The sequence below is a fragment of the Scomber japonicus genome, chromosome 18 (assembly GCF_027409825.1).
Source record: "Scomber japonicus isolate fScoJap1 chromosome 18, fScoJap1.pri, whole genome shotgun sequence".
In the NCBI taxonomy this organism is placed as follows: domain Eukaryota; kingdom Metazoa; phylum Chordata; class Actinopteri; order Scombriformes; family Scombridae; genus Scomber; species Scomber japonicus.
The window spans coordinates 18,958,243-18,972,262 of NC_070595.1; the positions used below are offsets into that span (position 1 = coordinate 18,958,243).

A 14,020-nucleotide genomic window follows, 5' to 3' on the forward strand; every position below is an offset into this window, starting at 1 on the left:
GACAATTATCAGCCGCCTGCGTTGATTGGTTGGCATTGTTTCTTTATCTACACAGTAGCCAATGAGAAAACCAGTTGATATTGCATACAGCCAACACACACCTCACCATAGTGGACTTTAAGTCTTAGTAATTATGAAAGTGACACGGTTCATAGTGTTTTACCTGTACATGGCCTAAAACATTAACAATTAGTTTATATTCCACTGTTTTATTTTAACAGAACCAATTAGTTTTAAAGTTGCATCTTTATTTTATTTATTTTTTGTTTGACATAGAGCCAGTTCATAAAGAAATGTGTAGTGTAAGTTTATTCAAGTAACTTTTAAGGAAAGAGTTTCTATTTTTTCATTTAGTGGGAGCAGCAGATTGTGGAAACAGTTGTCCATCCACCTGATCATATAAAAATAATCATAATAGAATTAGTTTTATGTTTAATAAGCACACATGCAATATTGTATGATGTTAGAATTTGTAAGTGTAAGACAGCATAATAGATATGGAGTGAGAGTGTGATGCACCTTTGTGGTAGGAAATGGGTCACCGGAGTGTTGACATTACAGCTGTGCACTTGCTCAACTACAGTTATCAGTGTTTGGCAGTTGTACGGTCTAAATTTGCACCATATTTACTGTGCCAGATTCTGATGCAAGGGCAAGCTAAATGGAGTTCAGTCTCGGACAAATGGTGTAATCCAGTCTGTAATGAAATGTTTGAAAATACAATATTTAGTCATGTGGTGAGGTGGGATGTTCAAGTTACCACAAAGTGCCTGAACTCTACTGAACTTTTTTCCCCCCTTAGCTCTGTACAAGTGAAGTGCGCCCTCTGCTGGTTTAAATGTTAACTACAGTAAGCATGCTGTTAAAAAATTACCATGTGCAGTTAAACTGACCTAGATATCACCCTTCATGCTAGTGGCTGAGCTTCACAAAACAGTACTGAACAGACAGCGAAATGCATTCCTGGAGCAAAGCATGTTCTTTTTTATTAAGTGTACAAAACAAGTGCAAAAATAGTGATTCATAAGAGCTACACAAAGTAGGACTTGCCCTTCAAAAAACTACAGTCACAGAGGATACAAATCAAAAAAATGCAATACATGAAGTGCCGTTTAAAGAGAATAAAAAGGGATCAATGGTGCAGTCTTGCGCAGTAGAAAAGATTCCAAAACATGGAGTTGGATTCACAGCATTTGATAAGTACTAAGTGCAAGCTGTTGAAACAAACACCAAATTCACCAGCAGTCTCCCTTTCAAACAATGCACAGTGCAAAGATTTTACAAGGAGGGATCTCTATAAATGACATTCATTCTAATACACTTAATCAAATAGATAACTTTGGCCCATATGCTATTGGAACATTTATTTCCTAGGCTGTGCGCAACACACACTTGCAGGGAAATGACACCTATTTTTTTTTTTTTGTTTGTTTTTTTTTTTTTTTAACTTACAACTAAGCCAAAGTAAACCACCAGACAAATTCTGTCAAAGAGGCAGAGCTACTTAAAGCAGGTCAGAAATGTGTTTATATGTTGATACCATTAACCTGGGATGCATGCTATGGAAGTACATAGTTTATCATTCACATCTGAATACGGAGAAACACTGAAATGTATAGAAGATTAAATCTAAGTTTTGGATAACTGTGGAGCTGTGGGAGAAGGCTATACTACCGGTCTAGAACTGCAGCTAACAATGCCTCAGCAAATAACCAGGTACTGCAACTCTGGCATTGATATGTGTAAGAGGATACTGATCAAGTTTAACAACAACAAGCCTAGCTGGATTGAAGGCATTTTGGGTTGTGGTGCAAATCAACAGTAAAAAGGCACACAGCTCGTGGATTTAGGGTGGCTATAACTGAAACCCTAAACACTGCACAGACACACAAATCTTACACGGAGTAAGCCTACATCTTAATTCACCAGTCATCCCAAGCCACACATCCTCCATGCCATTTACAATATGGTGCACTTTGGCTTCTTTTTCTTCTCTGGTTCTTTTTTGGTTGAGTCGGACTTGCTCTTGTAGAGGCTGGAGAAGCACGCCGGGGCGCCGATGGGCTCTCTGAGACTGAGCAGCCACCTTCCTTCACCGTAATAGGTCAGCGAGCCGAGCTCCATCTCCTCGACCAGCTCCCCCTGCTGGCCTTCCTGCTGCAGGGCTACAATTTGGAGCAGATCCAGACCTGTTTGAACTGGCTGGACACCCTCTGCGCAGCCCAGAGTAACGTGGGCGCGGCTTCCCAGAGGCAGGGAGGCAGCTGCAGGGACAGTAGACGCCGCCTCCTTTTCGGCATCATCTGGCCACAGCAAAAGCTGCTCCTCAGTGAGTGACACTCTGGCACCAAAAGTGCGAGGAGTGACAAAAAGAGCGCTCAGTGACAGCTCAAATGCAGAACCATAGAAATCTGTAACAGCCTACAGAGCGGAAGAGAAAGGAAATAATGAGGAAATATCCCAGAATCAATTACACAAGAAGTTCTTAAGTAATAAACATCAAACAATATGTTGCAATCAAATGTATATCTATCTGATCACTTGCTGCTAATTTTCTATAACCAAACCATTAGCTGAATGACTGGTGTCTTACTGGTTGCTGTGCATACTCTTTGGCACCCTCCGCCTTTCCGTAGTCACAGAACTTTGTGGTGCAGTGGAGAGTTCCTTTGGCTTTAAAGTACTGCTCCAGATCCACCTCCTTCTCAGCTTTCCCAGTGACTGTAAATACAAAAAAAAAAAAAAAAAATATTTAGTCTGCTCACAAGAGACATAAACATAAATGTTGGTAATACATGAAACAACTTTAAACAAAACTCACAGTCAATTGCATGTTTCTTGAAGGCCTCCAAGGTGTCCAGCGTTTTCAGAAAGTCCATTGATGTGCACCTAATCTTATCCTGGATTGATGACAGAAGAAACCAGCCAAAGTAAAGAGGAAGGGACATTTCCTCAAGTTGACTATTTATGGTTTCCAATTGGGCCTCCTCCAGTCCACGCTTGGTCTTGTTTTTCAGCTGTGCTATATCTTGTCTCCATTCTGTACGTGGCTCCAAGAACACAGTAACAAGATGGTGCTCCCTGGCGATTTCACCCAGGCGGGCCAGCCGATCCTGGGTGTGGTTGGTGTCATCGACCACAATCAGCACAGAGGAAGCCGTTCCTGAACTGCAGCAGGCCACCACAGCCTCGTCCACAGCCTTGTATCCATCCGCAGAGGATTCTGGACACTCTGGTTTTACACCGTGTTCATCAGCGCAGACGACAGTGCAGTGGTCTTTGTAGGTATCGGCTATGGCGCGTGCCAAGAAGCTTTTGCCACTTCCTGGAAGGCCTCTGAGGACAACAAGGGTACGAGAGCTCAGTAGGGCATCTTTGGTCTCCTCTCGCTCCAGGAGGGCAAAAGACAGGGAGCCAGATGCAGGGACTGTATTCTCCTCTTCCTTTTCAGGCTCAGCATCCTTCTGCTCAGGTTTGACATCTTCTGGTGCTGCTGCCGCTGCTGCCGGCTCAGCTTCCTTCGGAGTATCAGACTCAACTGATTTTTCTGGTTCTGCTTTCTTCTCGTCCTCCGCAGGTTTCACATTTTCACTTTCAGCTGGCGTCTCCTCCTTTAATGTCACAGCCTCTGTTGGCTTTTCTGAGGAAGCTTCTTTCACCAGCACAGTCTCTGTTGCTGCTGCTGCAGCTACAGCTACTGCTGGTTCTTGTTTTTCTTCATCTTCCTTGGTAGGCTGAGATACGACATCATCTCCTGCCCCCGCTTTAACAACTCCTTCTGCTGCAGTTTCCATTGTAGTCTTCAGTTCTGGCTCAGTGTCCCCTTGCTCTGGTGCCTTCTCCTCTTGTTTGGGTGGCTGTGTATCTACTGGCTGCTGCAGTGTGACTGGTTCAGGTAATGTTTGCTTTGGCAGCTCTGCCTCTGGAACCGATTCCGGCAATTCATCTGGCTCTGGGACAGGGCTGCTGTCTGCCAGAGACGTTTGCATAGGCAAAGGTTCTGGGTTTTTCTCTGGCACAGGCGGCTGTCCAGGCTGAATGTTTTCTGGTTCTGTGTCTAAAGCTGCAACTGGGTCAGAGATCTTTTCAGATGACTCATCTGGTTCTGGTGGTGGCACCGCAACAGACAGCGACTCCGTTTCAGATTTTGCTTTGGGCGAGCCGTCCTCAGTCTCCGTTTCTGTTTTCTCATCAGACAGCGTGACATTTTCGGTCACAATCAACTCTTCTGTTTCTTTTAAGTTTGCTCCTTCAGTATCATGACCGTTCACTGCCAGCTGCTCAGTCTCTTCATCAGCAGCTGGTGGATTCTCAGGCTCTGTGGATTCCTCTGGCGTCTCCAGCTTTGACACAACCTCTTTTTCCATTACAGCCTCCTCTTGCTGTGGAGTCTCTGACGCATCTAAAACCTCGCCGCTTATTTCAGTATCCATGTCTGGCTTCAAGTCCGACTTTGCACACCACCATGTACCTTAAATATATCATTAAAAAGAAAAGAAAGAAGAGAGAAAAGTCCAAATGTGACTAAACACATACAAGCTTCAGCAACCATTCCCCACCCATTACAAGCTGAAACATACAGGATCGTTAAGCTGATTCTTTTCTGTTTAATTACTCCATCACTCATTAAATAAATTCTCTACGGCGACATATTTAAATCAAATCTGACTCAACAGATTTAAAAATGTTAGATTTTGGGCTTGACAGCATCTGAAGAGAGAAAAAACACAACTACGATTATACGGAAATGTAACTATTTCATATCAGCTAAGTGGTTTTAAAAAACATAATATGTAATTGCCTTTTTATTAATCATAATATAAAAGGGACAATGGTGGCTTAAAAAGGTTAGAGAAGCGAGCTTGTGACCAGAGAGTTGCCGGTTCAATCGCCCAAACCCGCAAGATAATTCTGGGTGTGGAAAGTGAAGAAGCAGTGCTCGCCCCACCTTTATTACCACCACTGAGGTGCCCTTGAGCAAGGCCCTTCATCCCCAACTGCTCCACAATGGGAGCTGCTCATTGGCCTGTAGATCACACTGTGGTTATACTGGGTAGCTACGCTGGCGCAATTTAAAATATTTAGATGCGCAGTCAGTGTGTAAAAAGTGAATGAGTCACATTTTTTTGTAGATGCTGAACTGTGCTCCCTTCTGACTGCATTTTTTTTTTAACTAGAGGCAAAATATCAAACACTTTAATGGGGGTTTATGTCTTAAACAGGAAGTTACTCAATATCATAATCAAAAAAATCATCATGATAAACAAAACCCAAAAAAAAAAAAAAAAAAAAAAAAGAGGGTGGGGTTGTAGATTGTGGACGTTTATATGATGCATCTCACTCTCCCATCTTTTCATAAAACAATCTGGATGTGCAGGAGATGGATAATACAATAATATCACCTTAAGCACATAACACCTCACACATTTTAGTTTCCAGTAAACTGAAGACTGGATGATGTATTGAAAGCTCGCAGGAGAGACATGAACAGCGCCAGCCCTTGCCAGCAAACATAAGACAAAGGGTGATTACAAACGGGATGATTACTTCATTGCATAGTGCAGCGACCTCCACCAGCATGTGTGGCATCTTGATTTTTTATATTTATATGTGTCAGTTTCGAATGTGTGTTTGTGCTTGATTCAAGCAGATGTGGGAAACCACATCGTGTCATGAGACTAGAAGGGGAAGCTGCACACTAACAAAGACCAGCAGGCTAATGTTAAAAAACTGTTTGTAATACACCACGACAGATGGATGGCATCAAAACAGATGGCATAAATAAACGACGTAGTCTCACTTGATCTGATTTATCAAATCCCGTCACGTTTATAAAGCGAGGTACAGTAAATGGCGCAGCGAGAGAGGATCTTTTATTTGTTGTTTTAAAAGGCAAGTTTGGATTAAATAATACATTCATATAACAAAAGCGACGATTTTTAAAGTGCTCAGGGCCGCGTTCAAGTGTTGTTTTTTTTTAAACGGACTTGAATCGATGGATTTAACAGACAACATTTCAATAAGTGCACAATGTGGCCAGGCGGGGAGTGGCGTGCACCTAACCCAGCGCTAGCACGCCGCACAATAAACACAATTTAGCTTGCCAGCCTCAACATTTTGGCACCAACATTATCATCACCAGCGCCACGTTTGCTGTTTCTCTGGCGTATAAAAGTGGCTGCGTGTTGCCGGAACAACTTCTCTCAGTCGGTGTGAGTGAAACAATCACGAACAGACTGATAGAAAACTGTATGAAAGGTTTTTTGTGTGTGTATGTGTAAAAATGTCAGCTTACCAGATACAGGCTGCAGTGAGAAGCTGTCGGTCTGTGGTGCCGCTGACCACGCGTTTCTCTCTCTCTGGATACAATGACAAGGCAATCCTCCGCGCTGACGTGCACACGCTTCACTCTTCAAGAAAAGGAGGAGGAGGAGGGGGGGGGGGGGGGGGGGGGTCGGGAACGCGCATAAAGGCGGGACCATGGACACGCCCTTGAAGACCGGAAGAAGATAATAAAATAAAATAACAAAGAAATCATTTTTTATATTTTATACATTAAAAAAAGTATTTTTCTACTCATCATTATTATTATTATTATTATTATTATTGTTGTTGTTGTTGTTGTTGTTGTTACTCAATCCATCAATCAAACTTTAATTGTATAGCACTTTTCATACAGGGTGTAAGACAAGGCAGCTTTATTTACATAGCTCCTTTCATACCCAGGGGAAACTCAATGCGCTTTACATAAAAACAAACATTTAACAGTAAGAACTGGACACAAAAAACATAAAAAACATGCAATTTGAAAAATAAAAATAAAACCCAATAATAGTAAAAACATGGAAAACATAAAATAATATACAATATAAAACATACAATGCCACTAATAATAAAAAATAAAGTACTGAAAAATAAAAAGAGAAAAATAAAATAAAAACTAGACTAGAATAGAGCATTAAATAGAAGTTTGCATGTAACATAAAGTGCTTTATATATGAAAAAAAATAGAGGAAACACCAGAAGGGATAAAAATGTAAACAATTAAGATTACCCAAATAAAATAAAAGGTAATAAAAGATTAATAAAAATAAATAATATAATAGGAAAAAATAAGGTCACTATAAAATAAAGTGAGTAAAACCAGGAGTGTGGGGAGGGGTATTAAAAGGAAAACAAAGATAAGAAGAAAATAAGTAAAAGTAGACATAAAAGGGTGGGTGACTCTCCTTTTAATTAAAGTGACAATTGATTTATGTTAATTTTCTTATAACTTCATTTATTTAGTCTTTGTTAAACGAGGACCATGCACACACACACACACACAAACATTAATCTCAAAATGACAAGATGACTCATGCCAGATTTAGCTAGGCTATTAGCTAATTTCCATCTGTCATCCCCAGACAAGTACACACAGCAGCACAATCACCATCTAAAAAATCTAAATATATACATAAATACAACATATTTATCTATTATGTATTTTAATACATTTATTGTATGGCTTCTTCTCTTTCTTGGACTCATTCCCAAATGTTTAATAATGCCATGGTTGACTTGACTTGCTATTTCTATTGTTTAATAAAGCATTAACAAATAAGGATGAGATCATATTGCTTGTATTTTTATTATTTATGAGTAAAAGAAGAAGAAAGACACACACACCTCTTGAGCTAGCCTTGTATCGCCAGACCAATTAAGCTGTAAAATAACAATCACAGAAAACGAAACATGTGACGTAGCACCGTGCGTGCAACGTACATTTCTGTATAGTCATCGCCCCATATTAGATAAGCGGTTGTGATTGGTCCAGACCCGGTCCAGACCGGCTTGAAATCTGTCTAAATCAGACCATGCTCTTATAATTCATCAGTGGTCCAGACGCATCTGCCAGAGCAAATAACATGAGCTCGTAGATTCATCTGGATCCCAGTCCACTCCTGAGCTGCTGTAAACCACAATCACGTCATCTGTGACGCCATTCTGATCCCAAAAAGTAGGTGTCACTTTAGAGAGACACATACTTTTCATATCTTGAGTCCAGTGGAGTAGGCTATGCACTCACTGACATGGACTCCTCTACTATCAGTGCATTCACTATCAGACAGCAGCCCACCCCCCCCCCCTTTCAGACCACCGACCAAATAAATGTGCTCCAATAACCCAGATGTCCTTGTGGCCTTGAACTCACCTTATCTAATGAATGACACATCCAGAAATCAATATGCACCTAAAAGAGATGGTGTAAACAAGGCCACTGACAACATCAATATGATATTTCATAAGGCAGCTACTAAAGCTGACCTTATAAAACAAAAGGAAGCTTGTTAAAAGGAAAAATGCTGATAAATGGTTTCATGGAGAATGCAAGACCATCAGAAAAGACCTGAGAAAAACAGCAAATGAAAAACACTGTTGACCAAAAACCCCAGCCTTATGCATTAGGAACAATGACATTTTAAGCAAATATAAATGTACAATTAGAAACAAAGACAAATTTATACCCGTGTGAAACTTGGAAGATAAAGAGGACGCCATTAATCAAAATCAGTTTTGTAATGTGGAACAACTTCAACATAAAACAACCTCAGGCATTACCCATCAAAAATGGTGACATCTGGAGAGCACATTGGGGAAATCTGCACAAAGAATTACCAATAAATCTAATTAATTCAGATCAATGCATTATAAAAGAAAAACTATATAAGAAACAATAAAGACAACCAAAACACCCTCGGTTTCCCAATTGCTTGGGAAGAACTGACCACATAGACGAAATCTCTCTGGCCAAGGAGAGCTTGTGGTCCATACAGCATCGAAAATTAAATGCTCAAATAGAGCACCCCAGAGATGCAGCATGCAGTAGTCTGGATGTTTTCCTGACATCTGGTGCAAAGGTCTTATTTCCCCTCATTCAAAAGAGAGGGAATCAATCCGACTCTAGTAACCACTGTGGCATCTGTGTCAGCATTAAATTACTGTTATAACAGAAGAATACTAGTTTTCACTGACAAACACTAGGCCTACATCTTAATTAAAAATCATATTGGCTTCCTCCCAAAATACTGCAGCACCGACCATGGATGTACCCTTCATATATAAACTTCAACACTATAACCAAAGGTCTGTGCTGTGTATACAATGTGGTTAAACCTGTATTTAACCAAGACATTGTGCAATACTGCGGTTAGACTAGAATCTAAATTAGGGGTTGCATAATATTGTGATACGCTGATGTTGATGTTATGTCTTTTATCTCATGTACACTCAACAAAAAGTGGTTGAATTTGCTGTTCAGTGTTCCTATAGCCTCTCCCACCTACATGGAGAGGTGAAGTCTCTGTTTTGTGCTGATGACCTTGTTCTACTGTGTCCTACTGAACGAGACGGAGGCAACAGCTAGACATAATAGAAACGTACTGTCAGAACTGAACATAGCATAAATTAAACCTACTTTGGTAAAATCATCAGGGAGCTTCAACAAGGCCGTGAATGCACTAGAAGAAAAAGCTCAGAGGTATAAATGCAATTACAAGAAAATCTTATAATTTCCAAATTCCAATTAAAATATGGCTTAAAGTATTTGATGCCCATTGCGCCGCATGGTTGTGAGGTATGGGGTCCACTCAGTCATCATAGCTATACCTGCTCAGACAAGCATCCAGCAGAATCTTTATAGGCAGAATTTTGCAGCCAAAGTTTTACATGTGCAAAGAAAAACACCAACAAATGCATGCAGAGCAGAATTACCTTGAATCCAGCCCCCCTAGTACCCCTCCTTCTTAAATCCTTCAAACCCAGAGCTGAGCACAGAAAACAGTCTCCTATGTCAGTTTGTGCTGAGACTAACTGCTCCATCTCAGACACACTCTGACCAGTCTCACACCAACACTGCTTTCAAAACACAAATTTAGAGTAAACCAAATTATAACACAATGTAAAAAAAAAACTATCTGGAACATTGTGGGAAGAAATTTAAAGCATAAGTAGATTAAAATGTTATCCGGTTCTAAAAAGCAATTATGAATTGGCATAATATCTCTCCATTGTCAGAGACAGAAAGCAGAGACGGATCCTAACCAAGTACAGGCTCAGTGACCACTAATCAGCGATTGAAAAGGGACAACACAAAAAATCATGGGCAATTGAAAGAAAACAGAACATGTGGTCACTGTTCGACAGGTGAAGCTGAGACACAGATGCACATTCTCCTACCATGTACATTCAATACAATAAGGGACATTAGCTTTAACAAGTTCAGGTCTAAAATTTCAGGTTTCAAACACCTCTCTAAATACTCCTAGTTCATAACTTGAACACATTCATGATCAAAATTTAAGATACAGGGAGGTAGCATAAAAAAAGCAGAAACTATTCAGTAATTGTTATTGTCCTGTCTCTGATCACAGTAGTAGTGATATTAGGGTAAACCCTGCAGAAAAGTCATCTGGTTGGACTATAAATCAAACCATATGGGCATATGTCAGTGTGATTGAATTGAGGTATTGTCTGTAGATATCAGTTTTTCATAGAATTGTGTCAAAATCCATCATCACAAATAGGCTTGGACTGGATTGAGCAACACTGAGAATACAAACATTTGTTCTCTTAAATGTATTCTGTAAAATCAAATAGCTTTGGTAAATGTGACTCTTGAAACACCACAAAAATGCCCTTACTGGATCCAATTCCCCAAATCATTTCTAGCGCAGTAGACTAGAAATGGAGATTTTAAGCATTGTACCATATACATATTTGTACTCTACAGAGAACAGTTCAACTTTACAGTCTATAAAATTATGAGACCAGTGGTCCTAATATAACTTTAACAGAACCACCACACAATTACATTCTGAGCACAATTGCTTTTAAGGCTTGCATCAATGCATTTTCTAAGCAGTTTCTGCACACTTTCTTTATAAAAAGTCAAATATCTCAGCTGCACATCTGAAGGAAATTACTTTTATTGGACTTGTTCTAAAGTATCAACTTTCATTTAATGATCATTCTCTTCTGTATTTCTCTCTAGCTGCTCCCTGAAGCACCACAAGTAATGATTGGAAACATCCTCATTGTGATAGGTGCTTCTTTGCTTCATCCAGAGCCTTAAAAACAAGAATAAAAAATGTCAGCATTGAAAAATGTCTTCAAATAGGACGAAGTGAAACAGATGACAACAGAGACCTTCTGAATGGCGTTCATGGCAGAGTCGTCTTTTTGCAGCTTGGCGTGGTTCAAAGCTCTCTCGAAGTGGGAGACGCATGATTCATAGTTTCCAAGTTTCACTTAGAGGAAACACAAGAGTACAGACAAAGATCAGGTCCATAGTTTGTACAATGACAGCAGTATTACAGTACCATACTTAAAGTTAAATAGCAAGACATCATGAAAGTTTCTAATATTAAATTAAAAAATCTGAGAAAGGATTACATTCTGATTGTGCCACCAAAACACTGGCATTAAGCTGCCATTTCTCATCAGCAATCTCATCAGCTGCAGTGACTGAGCGGATGCCATAGTTTCGGGCTTCTTCGTGGTCATTAAGCTCCAGGTAACACCAACCAATCTCGTGAAATAACCAGGTCTTCTCCAATCCGCCACGGATCAAGGGAATCTTCTTTTCCCAGCTGGAGAGAGCAAAGAAAATGGAATAAATTCATTGTCATTAATGTGTAATTGCAGTGTAAGACAATGCCAGTGCCACAGAATCTCAATCTCTATCTTTATTTATATAGTGCCAAAATCACAACAAAAGTAATCTCAAGGCACGTTACACATAGAGCAGGTCTAGGCCGTACTCTTTAATTCAGAAGTGTGACTAGACAAGATTACTATTAAACAGCAAAAGATGTCAGTTATTTTATTAACTTACATCTCAATGGCCTGTGTAAACTGTCCAGTTTGGGCATAGACTCGGCCAATGTTGTCCAGAGCTCTGGACTTTGCATCAGGGAGTTTGCTGTTGATAAGAAATAAAGATTAATAAATTCATTCTTCTTGTCACATACAGTCACTCCTCTCTCATCATTTCTTCAAATTCTCACCACTCTTTAGCCAACTCCAAGTCTTTTTTATGATGCTGAAGTGCTTTGTCCATATCTCCCAGGATGATCAAAGCATTTCCGATGCAACTGTGCAAATTTCCCAAAACCTCTTTTTTATGGGGCACCTCTCGTTCTGACCATTTCTGCACCATCTTCAGGACTTCTTCAGCCTTCTGCAGACTACCTTGTGGGTTTCCAGACACCAACTCTAAAACAGCAAAAATACAAAAAGCTTTTTTTTTACTGAAACACTTCTAAAATGCAACGAGCATAGTCAGGAGCCTTACCTGTGTCAATGTCATCCAGACTCTTCAGGATAAACTGAGCGGGTTCACAGGGGGCAGTATGGCGGGGCCTTTTTTTAGGGTCCCTTTCCCGAGTGCAGATAGGTTTCTCCTGGTTCCAAAACTCAGTGCAAGTGTCGAGGTATGTGAGGCAGCTCTGAATGACGTCCTGCAGTCTTTCCCCATCCTTCGTCTTAGCTTTTACTAAATCTGCGGAACAATGTGTATCAGTTTTAAATATTAGTCTATCAAAAGTTAAAAACTAAATTGTAGGTGGGTTTGAAGTGCAAATAAATAATAACACAGTACCTTCATCTTTCAGCAGGTTTTCAAGATATTTCTTATCACTGTAAAACTCTCCCAGCAGTTGTTTGGTGGTCTTCTCACTCTTTGGGGTCATCTTGGTCAGCTTTTTTTTCTTTGTCGTCAGATGCTGAATGGCAGTAATCGGCATTGCCCTCTTTACCGGCCAGTCAATAAGAAATATAATATTGTGTATTAGAAAGAAGGGCAGGGTTGAACTTTACATATACACAACTAATCTATGGTAATTCATTGGTTGGAATATATCTGTCTTTTTTTTTTATTGGAAAGGATAAGAAAATCTGAAAAGCACCATTTTGAGCTGCAGCTGCTTGGCGGCTGTGTATGCAATTATCTATAGAGGAGATCTGCCTACAAGCTGTCCTTAAACACTGGCTCACTAAAGGAGTACCTAACACACTTACCTCCTCATCTTTTTGGAGGAATGACAGGTCCCCTTTAATCTCAAGTTTCACAGAGGAAGGGCCTGTAGGTTTGGAGAGAAGAAAAATGGTTTAGTTTTTAGGTGTGAGGAGGAATTCCTTAGCTGTAATACAACTAAGCATACATGACAAAATACTAGTAAACTTACTGCCAACAGAGTTTTCTATGGCCTCCTGTGCTTTTTGGATGCCCAGCCTGAACTCCTGTATTTGTGGACGTAGTTTTTGTCCTCTATGGTAAAACACCAGTGCAAACTCAAATTCTCCCATGTAGTATAAAGCTTCTGCCTTTTGGTACAAGCCCTAAAAAACATGGGAAAAAATAAACACTCATTTGCTCCAGTTTTCATGAATCATTGAGGGCTAACTTCAGGGCTGTCACAAAGAAGACAGCAGTGGAAAACACCCACATATGCATCTTTCTGTAACCTCCTTTTTTACCTCGAAAAATGACTTGTCTTCTCTCAGTGAATCCTCTGAGTCTCTTAAGGCGTCGTCAGACTGACCCAACTTCAAGTAACACTTGGACCGACCCACAAAGCAGGTCTTGTCATCAGGCTTTATAGTCAGAGCCTAAACGAGGAGCATCCATGAGCCATACATACTTGTATAAGTTGCAGTTTAAGTGCCATGTGTGTATTTTAGGGGTTGACTTACCTTTGTGAAGCTCTCTATAGCTTTCTTATACTCCCCTTTCATGAACAACCACTCCCCATCGGCCATTAAGGTTGAGAAGAAACCTTTTGGCATTTGGCCGTCGAGATCTCCGCCTGGTTCTGACATTTTTTTTCAGGATGAATGACTTTTCACAACAGCGGACAGTTTTCAAGACAACAGCAAAGGCGTCCAAGCACATTAGCGTCCACTCGTATCCTAGCAACCACAATACATTGAAATAGGGGAAACCGCGCCATCTACAGCTCGGCTCTACTTACTACACCTA

At 40.3% G+C, this 14,020-nt stretch overlaps 2 protein-coding genes across 2 annotated transcripts; both read right to left on the minus strand.

The window, feature by feature from the left end:
- Nucleotides 1–966: 966 nt before the first annotated feature.
- On the minus strand, nucleotides 967–6,381 carry cnp (2',3'-cyclic nucleotide 3' phosphodiesterase). Its single transcript, XM_053338769.1, has 4 exons — nucleotides 6,296–6,381; nucleotides 2,822–4,471; nucleotides 2,594–2,721; nucleotides 967–2,421 (listed from the first exon to the last, which is right to left on the minus strand). Exons 2-4 carry the CDS (start codon nucleotides 4,431–4,433, stop codon nucleotides 1,960–1,962), a joined length of 2,202 nt encoding a protein of 733 aa, XP_053194744.1. The 5' UTR covers nucleotides 4,434–4,471; nucleotides 6,296–6,381; the 3' UTR covers nucleotides 967–1,959.
- A 4,691-nt stretch (nucleotides 6,382–11,072) lies between these two features.
- Nucleotides 11,073–13,860, minus strand: odad4 (outer dynein arm docking complex subunit 4). The gene is made up of 11 exons (XM_053338719.1): nucleotides 13,735–13,860; nucleotides 13,519–13,650; nucleotides 13,227–13,380; nucleotides 13,060–13,121; nucleotides 12,641–12,791; nucleotides 12,335–12,541; nucleotides 12,048–12,255; nucleotides 11,876–11,962; nucleotides 11,434–11,630; nucleotides 11,188–11,288; nucleotides 11,073–11,108 (listed from the first exon to the last, which is right to left on the minus strand). The coding sequence occupies exons 1-11, from the start codon at nucleotides 13,858–13,860 to the stop codon at nucleotides 11,073–11,075; spliced, it is 1,461 nt and encodes a 486-aa protein (XP_053194694.1).
- Between the last annotated feature and the right edge of the window lie 160 nt (nucleotides 13,861–14,020).